The following is a 12,856-nucleotide window of genomic DNA, read 5'->3' as shown; positions in this document are numbered from 1 at the left end:
AATCACCTACCTCCCGACCGTAGCCCTCTGTGGCACATGAAGTAGTAATGTGCAGCGGCTCTTGCGGGCAGAACAACATCGCTACTGATTTTCGTGCGTGGTTCCGGTATTTGACTTGGCTTGTCAAATGTTCTGACGGGTGGTCTGTAGATCGTCGCGTTGGAGTCCGCCGTGAGATCAGCATAGGCATGGCGGATCGCCCGCTAACCTCATGAACCCGGCTCTATAATGGCGGCAGCGAATACGGCAAGAGCATCATGATATCGTTCAATGGCAAGACTGCCACCGCCATGATCATGGATGAGGTGCGCGCCCAACTCTTTGACTCGTTTTATTTCAGCTGATTGCAATCACATCCGTCTCAGTGGCGGCCTGGACGCCCGGAGGGCGGCTTGGACTTCTCCGAGAGCCTTTTCCAGTACTTCTCCAACCTGAATGTCGGCGTGCTAACCGGCGAGTGGTGGTACAACTAAACGACCCCACGCTGCCGGCTTTTCGCTTGCAACTTCGCCTTTCCTGCAATGTGAGTCGGGGCATAATGGAGCGGGGAGAGGTGTCAGAGGCTCATCTTATTTTGTCGCCAGAACAGGCCGGCGCTGAAGCGTCCTGCGCACCCGAACATCTGAAAAGCACGTGCGATGCGATGACGTGCTGTCTTCGAGCTATCGTTATAGAGACTGACCCGACTCCATACGTCTTGGTTATGATACATCGAGATGCTACATAATACGTCTGTTAATACGTCTGCTTATACCATAATCCACGTACCGATGTTTTACGATCTGTCCTTCAAGTACATTATCTCCGATTGGACGGGCCGCCGCATGGTATGCAGAGCGTTATTGGTCTATCTCTGAGGGATCAGCGAGGGAGGACGATGTGGACCAAGGATCTTGCGAAGTGGAGCACGGTAAGGTAACGGTCGAATGACCAAAGAGGAAACAGGTAAAGTGGTGTATGCGGAGAAGAAAGTCTGAAGTCCGCAGGGTTAAAGGTTCGGTCTCTGGTTTCCCAGCTCCTGCCAGCTCACTCCATCTAGACGATACCCCTTCTTCTGACTCCTCTATGATGGCCGCTCGGACTGCTTTACACGGTGTCCCTCCCTCGGCTGCCCGCAGTCCCGAGGCCCTTTCTTCAACCTTGATGGCGTATGTCCAGCAATTCCGGCGTAGCCTCGCGGCAAGTCCTACGGAGCTCGAATCCCTGGGCCGTAAGCTTCTCGGCATCATGATGAGCCCAACTATGCTGTGGTGATCCCTTCGCTAATGCCGCCACCGCAGCATTCTCTACAGGAAACCGTCGAAGGTATCCGGCAGCTAGAGATGTTCCTCAAACCTATTCAGAAGCTCACCGACCGCGTCGTTACTCCGGAATGACTCACTTGGGGAGCGAAGCTCTTGTTTGAGGGTCGTAGGGACTCGTTGTTAACGGCCCTGACCGCGGTATGCCGCCAGCTTCTTTCCTTGTTTTGTTTTTGCTCATGCTGTCGAATAGACTGATTCTGAGCCCGAAGAATTACCTTTCGGACCTCAGCGTCGAGGCCGGAGGTTGGTTCGCCGTTCCCCTATAGCATTCGAGGAGCCAGCCGATGAACCTGATACGTTTCCCGACTCTGGGCCTGCCAACGATGCGGATACTAAGGAGAAAGACGAACTGGTGGATGAGCTGGAGGGCGAGAAAGAGATCGAGCCTGCTTCAGAGCCTGAGGCCGTTACCAGTAAGCATATTTGTTCTTTAGGCGCGTTACTACATACTGCGGTGCCTTCCGTGGCTCCTCTGCTGACCGGCTTAGCCGAAGAGCCCGCAAATGAGCCGTCCGATGGCACAAGATTACCGACGCTCGTCTACGCAATGTCGTCATCGAGTGTGTAGATCCCAACGGCCTGATCTTCAAGAACGGCCTGATCCTTGCTGGCTTCCAAACATTGCAGAGCCGCCCTCCTACCGTGACCGCTCGCTCTCTCCTGATTATGTCCCATTATGGAATAGGCCTCAAGGATGCTGCCAGGTGCGTTTTCCCTATCCACAGGTTCTCTTCTCTACTGACCAAACTTTGTAGTGCCTCGCCTGCTTCGGTGTGGCCGCCATGAAGAGCTGCTACATGTCCGAGTTAGAGCCCATCGCGCTCGTGCAAAAACCAAACGCCGTTTTTGGAGCCGCAAGGGCATTCCGAATCCCGATGATACCACCGGCTGGATTCCGCTGCGGGAACTGTATGAGAGACGAGGCTGGCGGATCCCCGATGAACCCTCACTTGATGAACTGAGCCACAGCCGTAGAGCGTTCAAGGAATATGATGACCAAATTCGCGCCCTTAATAAATCTGGCGTGAATTTGAAGGCGACGATGGAAGAGTACAAGGAACTTCGCTCCGGCCGTCATGTCCCCCGTCGTGCCGTGCCGCTGCTAGGCACTACTCCCATCATTGGTAAGTCACCTTGTCTTATTTCGAACTTGCGCGGTAACCAGCTTTCTAGGTCCCTCATCTGAAGTGAATGCGACCGGCTCCCTTGTCAAGGTTTCCTTCAACGCGCCAGAGCCCAAGGCCCCTGTCGTGAAAACGCCGTTCAATACTCGTGGTACGAAGCGCGTAAATCCCACGGATGCTGAGGACGAGGCTCCATCTTCACGTCGTTCTCGCCATGCTCTGCACGGGACCACCTCCAAGGCTTCGCCGTCTTCAGCCCCTGTCACTGTCAAGAAGGACAAGGGGGTCTCCAAACCTCAAGCAGGCCCATTTTCGTCACGCGCGGGACCCTCTAAGCGGTCCTTCCCTGCTGCCATCGGTACGATACCTTTCGTCTCCATCCCTCCGGCTCCATATCCAACCCAGTTCTCCGCAGTCTCCCCTCCTACTGCTTCCTCGTCTTCCACGATTACTCCCTCGGCCAACTTCGTCGAGATTAATGGCCAAAAGGTGCCGAAAGATCTAGTCATGATGCTCGTGGAGTGGGCGAAGCACCAAGCAACGGAATAGATTCCCATACCTCGGTGTCATGACTTCCTGTATGTGTCTTTTGTACAATTTAGTTGAAATATACACCCTGCTCCCGATTACGAATTGTTTGAAAGTTTTCTGCCAAACTTGAGTGAGTCGACCATGCACCAAGAGATCTACAGAAATATTAAAGTGTTAGTGCTCCACTCTTAATCCGTTTCCTCCGAAGTCTTGTCATCCGAATCTTCGCCTAATTGTATGACGCGAAAACAGCCGTCAGCCAGTCCGGTATTGCACCATCCAGTTTTGCGAGCACACATGCTCCCTCACGGTTTCGTAACGATACTACAGATGGCCCAATGCATCGCGGTCGCATATTGCGCTAATTGTGGGAATACTAGCTAATTCTCCCGGCTAAAAGTCGCTAACTTAAGTCACACTTGCGGATCTTAGCCGCGTTGGATCTTAGCCGCGTTGGATCTTAGCCGAGTTCCGAATACTTGGCGTACAGCCTGCCGTTACATAATTTACTCACGCCTGTGGCTGCGCGTTTTTTACTTTTTACGCCCGTGTGGCGCAGGTGGCCTGCCTTTGGTCTCCGCCTTGTCTTCCCCCTTTTCTCTCTGAGCCTTCATACACTCGCGGGCCTACTCGGCCGCAGCGTGCGCACGTGTCGACAGGTTGCCCTGCCGCCGCGGCGCCACCGCGCCGACCACGCCCCCGGCCTCGGCCCCGTCCTGCCGCGCCACTTCGGCCAGCGGCTCCTGCCCGGGCGCCACCTCTCCGGCCCCGGCCTAACTCCTCCCGGATGACTCGCCGCATCCGCTCGTCCTGGTCGTGCGCCCTGCCGCTGCTCGGCGCTTGGTTCGGCGGCGCGCGCTTCCCACGCGGAGCCCAGGGTGAGCCCCAGGTCCATGTGGTCGGCGATGTTGCCCATCTCGTCGGCAACCTCCCCGGGGTCTCCTCCGTCCTCGATGACGGTCACCAGCCGCCGCGCCAGGGCGCGCAACAGCTCTTGCGTGGTCTTCGGGGGCCCGGCTTGTCGGTCAACCCCGGCCTGGCCCAGCCCGGCCACCTGCGCCTGGAGGGCGTTGATCGCCGCGAGGAGGTCGATGGGGGCGGGCTGCTGGCCTTCGGGGACCTGCGAGGCCCGACGGTAGGGAGGGGGAGCGGGGTGGTCGTCGCCGTGTTCGGAGGGCATTGGGGACGGCGTGTGTGTGCGGGAGATGATGGTGGAGTGTTCTGACAGGACACCTGCGCTGTTGTAGCGGATGTCGATACCGCGCACTCGGACTCGCCTGGAAGAACCGGCGACGGGCTGCTGGCTGCTGGAGCTCGACGCGCGACTGGCGGAGCGAGGGGGGAGCGATGGGATGCGCTCACGTGACGTGTTGGCGAATCGACGGACGTTGGCCCCGGATATCGTTGCGATGACGATCAATTTGCACTTATATATTCGAAATGCTGTTCATTATGACCTTGTATAAAAATCAGCCCATTCGCGCCTCTTGTGACAAGGTAGTACACATTTGATAGTACTATACATGTATGCATTACACCTGTACTTTCGCTCTCCTTGACTGTACCATGACGAATTGCACCGTATCTGCAGTGACAGTTGCTAATTCCATCGCTATGCCGCATCTTGAAAATTTTCCAACTCTAATGGGACATGGGATTGAAACTTAGTAGCGATACGCAAATGACTGTATTAACGCTGCGTGGCACCGTTCTGCTGTTCCGCCGAGCATCAACAGTGGCTCCTTTGACATCACCCACAAACCCGACAGAACTGGGATCATCACCGCCCCAGTAACGATGATCATCTTCCTCAGCTCTCTCCTCCACGTCTGCGCGCCTCCTCTGACCCATTCGTACGAATTGTAGATCAGACGCACGCCCTCGGTCCCATGCCACACCACGCAGCCTACGAGCATCCCGTAGCCGAGCCACGAACGCCAGGGATATGCGTCCAAGACGTACTGGACATAGGAAAAGTCGAGTTCAGAAGGCGAGAGGGAGAAGATGGGTGCGATGGGAAGGGAGGGGTAGATGCGGTGTGTGAGGGTGTGTATGGTAAGTGGGAGCACGAGAGCGTAGGCGGGAAGAGAGAGCGGAGAGATGAGGTTGCGCGGGTAGGATTTGATACGCTCAAGGTAGCCCTTCGATTTGGGGGAGACGGGCCCAGCTGTGGTGGGGGCGAGGACGCGTCGGAGAGTGCTCGCTAGCGGGTGAATTACGAGAGCGGCATACAAAATGGGTTCAGCGTGCCGTGTCTGATAGAGCTCTCTGCCGATCATCTGCAAACAAAGTGAGGTTCGGCACACAGCTGAAGAGGAGTTTACGCGGGATTTGCGACGCGTACCATGACTTGACTCGCCATCGCTTCGCCACCGAGGTTGGCAAGGATCGGTGCGGAGAGATGGATGAGAAGGAATGTGCTGATAAATGGCGCGGTACCATGGGAGATGATGGTCAGGACAGGTTGCACGCTACGCCTCCAGCTACGGCTAGGCACCGGAGGCGAGGTTGCAGGGACATCAGCTCTGCTTGCTTGTGGCTTCTCCCCGTCCGCCATCATGTGCTTTCACCAGCAAAAAGAAGATTGAAACGCAGGAGACGGAGATGTGTACGGTAGAGTGGAGATATACGGCCTGGATCAGAGCTTATGAACATTGATTGCACGGTGAATGTGCCGAGCAGATGCGCAATAAAGCACGCATCAATTGATCGAAATCATCATCAGCTTGATCAAAAACAAATGGCTCGAAACCCATTGGCTGCTTCGCTTAGGTCTTCTATTATCCCATCAATTGTCATTACAATCGTTGTGATGTTCTGCAAACACCAGAACTGCTTGTTTGTTGCCCAATGTGCCAGCTGAAACGCATCGGAACTTTTCCAATGTGTCCTCGGACATCCACCTCCCCACGCACTTCTAAACTAATAGTATCTATGGCTTATTTTAGGAGCAAAATTCACTTCTACGAACCATCAGCGATTGCCAGCCGTAACAAATGCGTAATACGACATTCATATGCCACACGAGCATTGATATCAACCCGGTCTCTCCAGTCCGGGCTTGGACTCGGAACGAACCGTCGTTAATGGTTCCGTCATCTGATCCGTGAGGTGCACACTTTTCATGCGCGTGCTCTCTGGGTGCTGTATGCTAACTTGTTCCGAAAGGTCTTCTATCAACTCCTTATTGGACGATCTGCGATCAACTTCAATGCCTCGCGCACCTTTGATTCCGAGCACGCAACCGCTCGTGATACGGTGCTGTCACAACATCTGGCATTCGGCCCTGTCAAACGTTGTCTAGCCTGCCTACTGGAGTATAAAAGCTCTCAAGAGCTTATGAGAACAATGTGGCTCGCCTCGCTTCCTCTCACTCAAATTCTAATTGGTGCGCCGCGCACTGCACCATGGCCACGACCTCGCGCCAGAGTGTGCACCATACTGTCTCCGAAAAGACGCATGAAACAGGCTCGGACTCCCATGGCTCGGACTCGGGAGACGACATTCGCGCTGCTGTACCCGCTCTGCGTGGACGTCGACTGATAATGGCTCTCACCTTTGTGTCGGGCACCAACTTCATTCTGTTTGGGTGCGTAGCATTTCAGTTTCAACCTCAGCATGGCGGCCGATAGCTTCGTAGTTATGACCAAGGCGTAATGTCTGCCCTGCTCACTGCAAACCAGGTACCGTTACATGCTTTCTGGGATCCCAGCCTCACAGTGTTGATACGTTCTTCAGTTCGAGAAGGTGTTTCCTCAGGTGGTGGACGATGGCCCTTCCAACCATGCTACTTTGCAGAGCTTCATTGTGGCGGTTTACGTGGGTGTCTCACGAACACGTCTCAGCTGACAGTGTTGGCTGCTCCGCTTGCTCTTTGTGCGCTATTGGTGCCTTGAACCTTTGCAAACAGTACTCCGTCAGGTGATGAGCCTGTATGGAGTCCAGCATCAGCTGATACCATGGAAGCGTTATGGCGGCGCTCCTGCATGTCAATAACAATGCAATTGGCACAACCAATATATGTACTACTCCTTTGACACTATCTCTTTCACACGCATTGAGGCCTCGACCGCACTGCTTATCGTCTCTCTCGATAGGAAATCGGCTGTCTATTCGGCGCCTTGTCAAACTTGTGGCTAGGCGATAAGCTTGGCAGGAGGAAGACGATCTACCTCGGCAGCGTGATCGTGATAATTGGTGCGATACTGCAGGCTACGTCGTTCACTTTCACGCAGATGGTCGTCGCCCGTATCGTGTCGGGCCTAGGCATCGGATTGAACGTGAGCGTGTTGTGGTCAGTTTCAGTGCAAGCGACCAAACAATGATGATTGTTGTGCAGACATCTACTGTTCCGTCATATCAGGCCGAGTGCTCGCCTGCCGCGAGCAGAGGTACTTACATGGTAATGCAATGCGGAGTGTCCACGCTCGGCCTGATGACCTCGTAAGTGACCGTCCTCACCCCATGATCGTGCGCATTGCTGATGGGCTCATAGTAATGTGGGTAATCGTTATTATACATGACGAAGCGTGCTGATGAGCAACCTTCGTACGAATAAGTGGATAGACTTCGGCTTGTGAGGGCATCAATGGTCTTTGAGCATACTAGATTGCTCACGTCTTTCCAGCTACTGGCTGACCGGTTCATCCGCCCAATGGCGAGTGCCCATTGCGCTACAAAATGTCCTGGCATCAATGATGATTGTCGGCATCGCATTCGTAGGAAGCTCTCAACTCCATGCGTAAGGGAACTGAACATTGCACGCATGCACAGCTACCCGAATCTCCGCGGTGGCTTGCAAAGCATGGTCGCGATGCGGATGCGCTAGCAGTGATCTCTGCTTTGGAAGACAAGGTTTACACAAGCGAGCCTGTCCAGCTCACCTATCATGGTATCCGTGAGGCTATCGCTGTCGAGTCTCATGTCGGGCCGTCGAACAAGTCGCCCCTCCAAGAGGTCTTCACGAACGGCCCTTCGCAAAACTTCCGGCGAACATCCATTGCTGTGCTTTGCCAGTGCTTCCAGCAGATCTCCGGGCAGAACATGATAACATAGTGAGCTTCTGTCTCCACTTGACGTCGCGACAATTGCTCACTTCGATTTGTGTAGCTTTGCTGTGAGTCCTTGTTGAACGTCAGCTGCTGATGATCTCGATGACAAATTCTCTCACCGAAGACGATCGTCTTCCAACGCCTTGGATTTAACGATGTGAAATCGCGCATTATGGCCGCCGCCAACGGCACTGAGTTTTTCTTAGCGAGCTTCATCGCCGTCGGCCTCATAGACCGTGTTGGTCGTCGGCCACTCATGCTATTTGCGACCACCGGGCAATCTATCACGATGGTCGTCCTCGCTGTACTCGGCAGCATCAACACTTCACGATGTCAAATCGCGTCGGCAGTGTTGATGTTCGTGTTCAACACCTTTTTCGCGATCGGTTGGCTGGGCATGACTTGGCTGTATGTAGGTACAATCCGCCGTCATCGCTGTCTTTCTCGTCTGACAAGCCGCTTGCAGTGCGCTGAGATTGTCGGTTTGCGCATTCGAGCGCCTGCTAATGCCTTTAGTACGGCGTCTGTTTGGACGTTCAACTTTGTGGTGGTTATGATCACGAGCCCTTCCTTCCACAATATCGGCTGGCGAACCTATATCGGTACGTTATGAAATCATCGCCCGAGCTTATAATTCATTTACTGCACCAGTCTTTGCATCTCTCAACGCCGCCATCGTCCCGGTCATATACGTTTTCTTCCCTGAGACGGTTGGACGCTCTTTGGAAGGTAGGAACCTTCCACCTTTTCTTTGATACAGCTTGTGCTCGTTGCTGATTCTACCGCAGACATGGATGTCGTTTTTGCCTTGGCTTACACTGAAGGAGTCTCCCCAGTGGCGGTCTCGCTAAGGAAAGACGTGCCGCTGGCTGGTACCCCGGAGGCGGATGCAATTCTCGGCGTCCGTCCTGAGGAGCGCATTCAAAATGTAGAGGATGTCCCATTCAAAGAATAGACAGGTGGGGACCGTGGCTCAACGTCCCCATTAGTGATGATCTGCTGCAAGGTGCGGAGAATCCAACAAGTCGCGTGCGTTGGTTATGACCATACAAGCACGTAGGCGTTTATGCGACGAGCATTCGCACGCGCGTCCTGTATGCTTTATGAAATGTGGATGGATTGGTAGGACGAAGTGCGTTGTGTGGATAGTTTTGCACGACTTGTCTTATCTACATGACCAAGCGTTCTCCGAATTGCGTAACACGTGTGTCTCATTGATGGACTCATGGCTTGACAGCTGACTGGACTCATCGAAGCAGGACCTCTGGAATTGAAATGCTGCCGTTTGCAATATGCAATCCTTCATGGTCGGCTGGCATGGAGTTCGCCAGCCTTCGAAGACGGCTTTGGTGTCAGATGCAAGGTCACTAACTCTGCTATCATTCTGAAGCGGTCTTATCTCTATAGTTGCGAGATGACAACGTTTTACTGATGCAGTCTTACCGCTCCTTTGGACACCTCAGTGAGTCTTCTCCCCTATATCTCCACAATCTTGTCAGTGGTGTGTATGCTTCTCTGTTTATCATCAATGGCCATTCACCGTCTTACCCGCTTCTATTGCTTCAACTCTGCTACCCTCAAATCTTATTTTATCCCTTCTCAGGCGCTGATTGGGCCTCCTTAGGACGAGTAGACCTTATAAAATCAACGCGTCGTGGACCCTCGACTTGACTCTCATTGCCATGTCTTCACCCGAGCACCGGAGTGCCGATGGCTCTTTCCCCGAGAAACTTGAAGCCCGTAGAGAGTACCTTTTCTCTTATGGCTCTGACGCAGACGAGGAAATTCGCAATGCTATGCCAGTGCTGCGTGGCAGGCGGCTGATAGTTGCAATTGCCTGCGTGGCCGGTACAAGCTTCACCTTGTTTGGGTGCGTGTCAGTTATCCTGTTGTCAGTGCTCGATGAACTGAGCCATGATAAAGCTATGACCAAGCTGTCATGTCTGCTCTCCTGACTGCAAATCAGGTCACTCTGCGGTTTTGTATCCCGTTGTAGTAGCATTGATGTGCCTCTTCAGTTTGAGAAGGTATTTCCTCAGGTCGTGGTGAATGCCGATCACCCGAACCATGCGACCCTGCAAAGCTTTGTTGTCGCGATTTACGTGAGTCTCTCATCCAAGTGTCTCAGATGACCTTGCGGGATTATGCATTGTTCCCCATGAGCAGCCATTGCGTCGTGTGGGAACATGCCGCAGGACATACAGCATCAGATGACGAGTTGAAATGGAGAGCCTATCATCAGCTGATAGGACAGAAGTGTCGTCGGATTCAGGGGTGGCTTCTCCTTCCTAATGAGCAGGCCACTCAGTGTCCTCGTTGGATGTTCTATCTCTGCATCATCTATTCACACGGTTGTCGCGGAGAACCTCACCTTGCTAATTGCAACCGTTCGCAGGAGATTGGGGCCCTCCTCGGCGCATTCTCCAACCTATGGCTGGGGGACAAGTTAGGACGGCGGCGGACCATCTTTCTTGCCGGAACGATGATGATCATTGGTGCGATACTGCAAGCGACGTCTTTCACCTTTGCACAGCTGGTCGTAGCCCGCATATTTACTGGCTTTGCTATGGGGTTGAATGTCGGTCCAAAATCTTGAAACCAGATGTTAGCTGAAAATATCACATCTAGACGTCAACCGTCCCTGCCTACCAGGCTGAATGCTCTCCGCCTGACAAAAGAGGCAGTCTCATTCTGATAGAGGGTACTATGGTCACTTTTGGCGTGACAATCTCGTAAGTCCTTGGTTGTCTCGAGAAATGTGTCAAAAGATCAACATTCTCCCCAGATATGTGAGTGACGTCCTCGGTTGAATGCAAGAAGTAATCTTGATCGGTATCGCACGGTCACAGTGGATAGATTTAGCCTTGTGAGTCCTCCGTCGCCGTCCTGTTTCGATGATCTTAATGTGATTGCGTAGCTATTTTCTAAGACAATCATCGGCACAATGGAGAGTGCCCATCGCTCTTCAAATCATCCTCGCGCTTATCATGGTTGTGGGCATCACGGCCGTAAGAAACAAATTTGCTAGAAATTAATTGAGGAGAGACTGATAAAGCGTCATGCATCTCTTGCGTATAGATGCCTGAGTCTCCTCGGTGGCTTGCGAAGCATGGTCACGATGCGGAAGCATTAGCGGTGATCTCTGCATTGGAGGATAAGGACTACGCCAGTGATTCGGTCCAGCTCACTTATCATGGCATTCGCGAAGTCATTGATGCCGAGTCCCGGACCGGTCCATCGAGCATGTCCCCTCTTCGAGAGGTCTTCACCAATGGTCGCTCACAGAACCTCCGTCGCACGGCCTTGGCTGTCGTCATGCAGTGCTTCCAGCAGATGAGTGGAATCAATCTCATCACATAGTGAGTGACGTAGCTACTTGCACTTGAACCACCCAGGTTCTGACGGCCTTACGCAGCTTTGCTGTGAGCACATCGTGCTTGCGAGTGATAAGTTACTGAATCTCGTCTCTCTTACAGACGATCCTTTTCCAGCGTCTCGGTCTCAGCGATGTCAATTCTCGTATAGTCGCTGCCGCCAATGGCACCGAATATTTCCTTGCAAGCTTTATTGGCATTGGGCTTGTTGATCGCCTCGGTCGGCGGCCACTTATACTGTTTGGTCAGGTGGGCCAAACGATCACCATGACGCTCCTAGCTGTGATGGGCGCCATCAACACACCAGGATGCCGCGTCGTATCCGTAGTCCTATTATTCGTATTCAACACCTTCTTTGCCGTCGGATTGCTGGGGACAAGTTGGCTCTATGTATGTGTCAGTACTCGTTAGGAGAACCAATGAGCACTGAAGAATGTTTTGCAGTGCGCCGAGGTTGTCAGCTTGCGTATTCGAGCCCCTGCTAACGCTTTTAGCACTGCATCGGTTTGGACGTTCAACTTTGTGGTAGTGATGATTGCAAGCCCTTCGTTCAACAATATCGGCTGGCGGACATACCTTGGTGTGTCGACAAACCATTTATGCAATCTCTTCGTTATGAGAGCTCACCTCTCGCAAAGTTTTCGCTGTTCTGAATGCCTTCATCATTCCTGTTATATACTTTTTCTTCCCAGAGACTGCAGGACGGTCATTGGAAGGTGAGTCTCCACATCTAGACCTGTGAGAGCCATGAGTGAACGACTACTATCGTCCATCAGACATGGACGTTGTGTTCGCTTTGGCATACAACGAAGGTGTCTCGCCAGTCGCAGTGTCGCTCAGGAAAGACGTGCCTCTGGCTGGCACGCCAGAGGCTGACGCCATTCTCGGCGTAGTAGGCTCCTCAAGTCAGGGCAGCACCTCGAAGTCGTTCAAGACAAGCTCGAAGTAAACGAGAGAGCATGAGAAACGAAGTGATCATCGTAGATGGAAGAGTACCATACAGAAGCGGCTGGGACACATTAAGGCAGAAACGCCAGTTCAAGTAGAGGAAACAGTTTATGAATGCGCAGACTTAGAATTGCGGAAATCTACAATAGTCTAGCTACACAGAGCACGCAGTCTCGGGAGAAAAATTGTAAGCGTATGACCAGTAGTGCAGACGAATTGCATCGCAATACGCCTAAATACGTATGATACCGCATCTACAGAGGACATGACCAAGAAACTAACGAGCGAGGGCAGGGCACACGGGCACCTGATATTTATGGAGTGATTTGGTGATTGAGGAAAGAGGATGTGAGAGACGAGAAATGAGATATGGGAGACCGCGAATCGGACGCTACTATGACAACAACAGTGAAATAGTCAATATGTTAGGGATGCTTGCAAGGTCGGAGGAAATTTGCATGGGATATATACAATTTGCTAGAGTGATTTTGAGGAAGTTCAGGAACATAGGGAAGAAGAGAGAA

At 52.9% G+C, this 12,856-nt stretch overlaps 4 protein-coding genes across 4 annotated transcripts; 3 read left to right on the top strand and 1 right to left on the bottom strand.

Moving 5' to 3' along the window:
• Nucleotides 1-257: 257 nt before the first annotated feature.
• On the top strand, nucleotides 258-3,053 carry LAESUDRAFT_751555 (uncharacterized protein; the record flags this gene model as incomplete). The annotated part of the gene is made up of 9 exons (XM_040911674.1): nucleotides 258-305; nucleotides 366-463; nucleotides 795-910; nucleotides 1,016-1,210; nucleotides 1,514-1,717; nucleotides 1,739-1,866; nucleotides 1,990-2,008; nucleotides 2,060-2,428; nucleotides 2,478-3,053. 9 exons carry the CDS (start codon nucleotides 258-260, stop codon nucleotides 2,975-2,977), a joined length of 1,677 nt encoding a protein of 558 aa, XP_040761222.1. The 3' UTR covers nucleotides 2,978-3,053.
• Nucleotides 3,054-4,623: 1,570 nt separating this feature from the next.
• On the bottom strand, nucleotides 4,624-5,516 carry LAESUDRAFT_659563 (uncharacterized protein; the record flags this gene model as incomplete). Its single annotated transcript, XM_040904816.1, has 2 exons — nucleotides 4,624-5,238; nucleotides 5,304-5,516. The coding sequence occupies 2 exons, from the start codon at nucleotides 5,514-5,516 to the stop codon at nucleotides 4,624-4,626; spliced, it is 828 nt and encodes a 275-aa protein (XP_040761221.1).
• Nucleotides 5,517-5,965: 449 nt separating this feature from the next.
• On the top strand, nucleotides 5,966-9,293 carry LAESUDRAFT_729052 (general substrate transporter). Its single transcript, XM_040909563.1, has 16 exons — nucleotides 5,966-6,070; nucleotides 6,128-6,548; nucleotides 6,600-6,642; nucleotides 6,698-6,778; nucleotides 7,057-7,239; nucleotides 7,299-7,402; nucleotides 7,488-7,535; nucleotides 7,587-7,677; nucleotides 7,733-8,013; nucleotides 8,069-8,075; nucleotides 8,135-8,422; nucleotides 8,477-8,612; nucleotides 8,662-8,739; nucleotides 8,799-9,016; nucleotides 9,071-9,214; nucleotides 9,267-9,293. The coding sequence occupies exons 2-14, from the start codon at nucleotides 6,367-6,369 to the stop codon at nucleotides 8,963-8,965; spliced, it is 1,689 nt and encodes a 562-aa protein (XP_040761220.1). The 5' UTR covers nucleotides 5,966-6,070; nucleotides 6,128-6,366; the 3' UTR covers nucleotides 8,966-9,016; nucleotides 9,071-9,214; nucleotides 9,267-9,293.
• A 9-nt stretch (nucleotides 9,294-9,302) lies between these two features.
• LAESUDRAFT_333558 (general substrate transporter) lies at nucleotides 9,303-12,606 on the top strand. Its single transcript, XM_040902062.1, has 15 exons — nucleotides 9,303-9,472; nucleotides 9,635-9,880; nucleotides 9,934-9,976; nucleotides 10,038-10,112; nucleotides 10,406-10,588; nucleotides 10,639-10,742; nucleotides 10,796-10,799; nucleotides 10,860-10,876; nucleotides 10,928-11,018; nucleotides 11,089-11,369; nucleotides 11,426-11,432; nucleotides 11,487-11,774; nucleotides 11,829-11,964; nucleotides 12,023-12,100; nucleotides 12,161-12,606. The coding sequence occupies exons 2-15, from the start codon at nucleotides 9,693-9,695 to the stop codon at nucleotides 12,331-12,333; spliced, it is 1,668 nt and encodes a 555-aa protein (XP_040761219.1). The 5' UTR covers nucleotides 9,303-9,472; nucleotides 9,635-9,692; the 3' UTR covers nucleotides 12,334-12,606.
• Nucleotides 12,607-12,856: the final 250 nt, after the last annotated feature.

This window comes from Laetiporus sulphureus, assembly GCF_001632365.1.
Source record: "Laetiporus sulphureus 93-53 unplaced genomic scaffold LAESUscaffold_39, whole genome shotgun sequence".
Taxonomy (NCBI): Eukaryota; Fungi; Basidiomycota; class Agaricomycetes; order Polyporales; family Laetiporaceae; genus Laetiporus; species Laetiporus sulphureus.
Note: the sequence above shows the minus strand (reverse complement) of the source record. Positions and strands in the feature narration are given on the sequence as shown.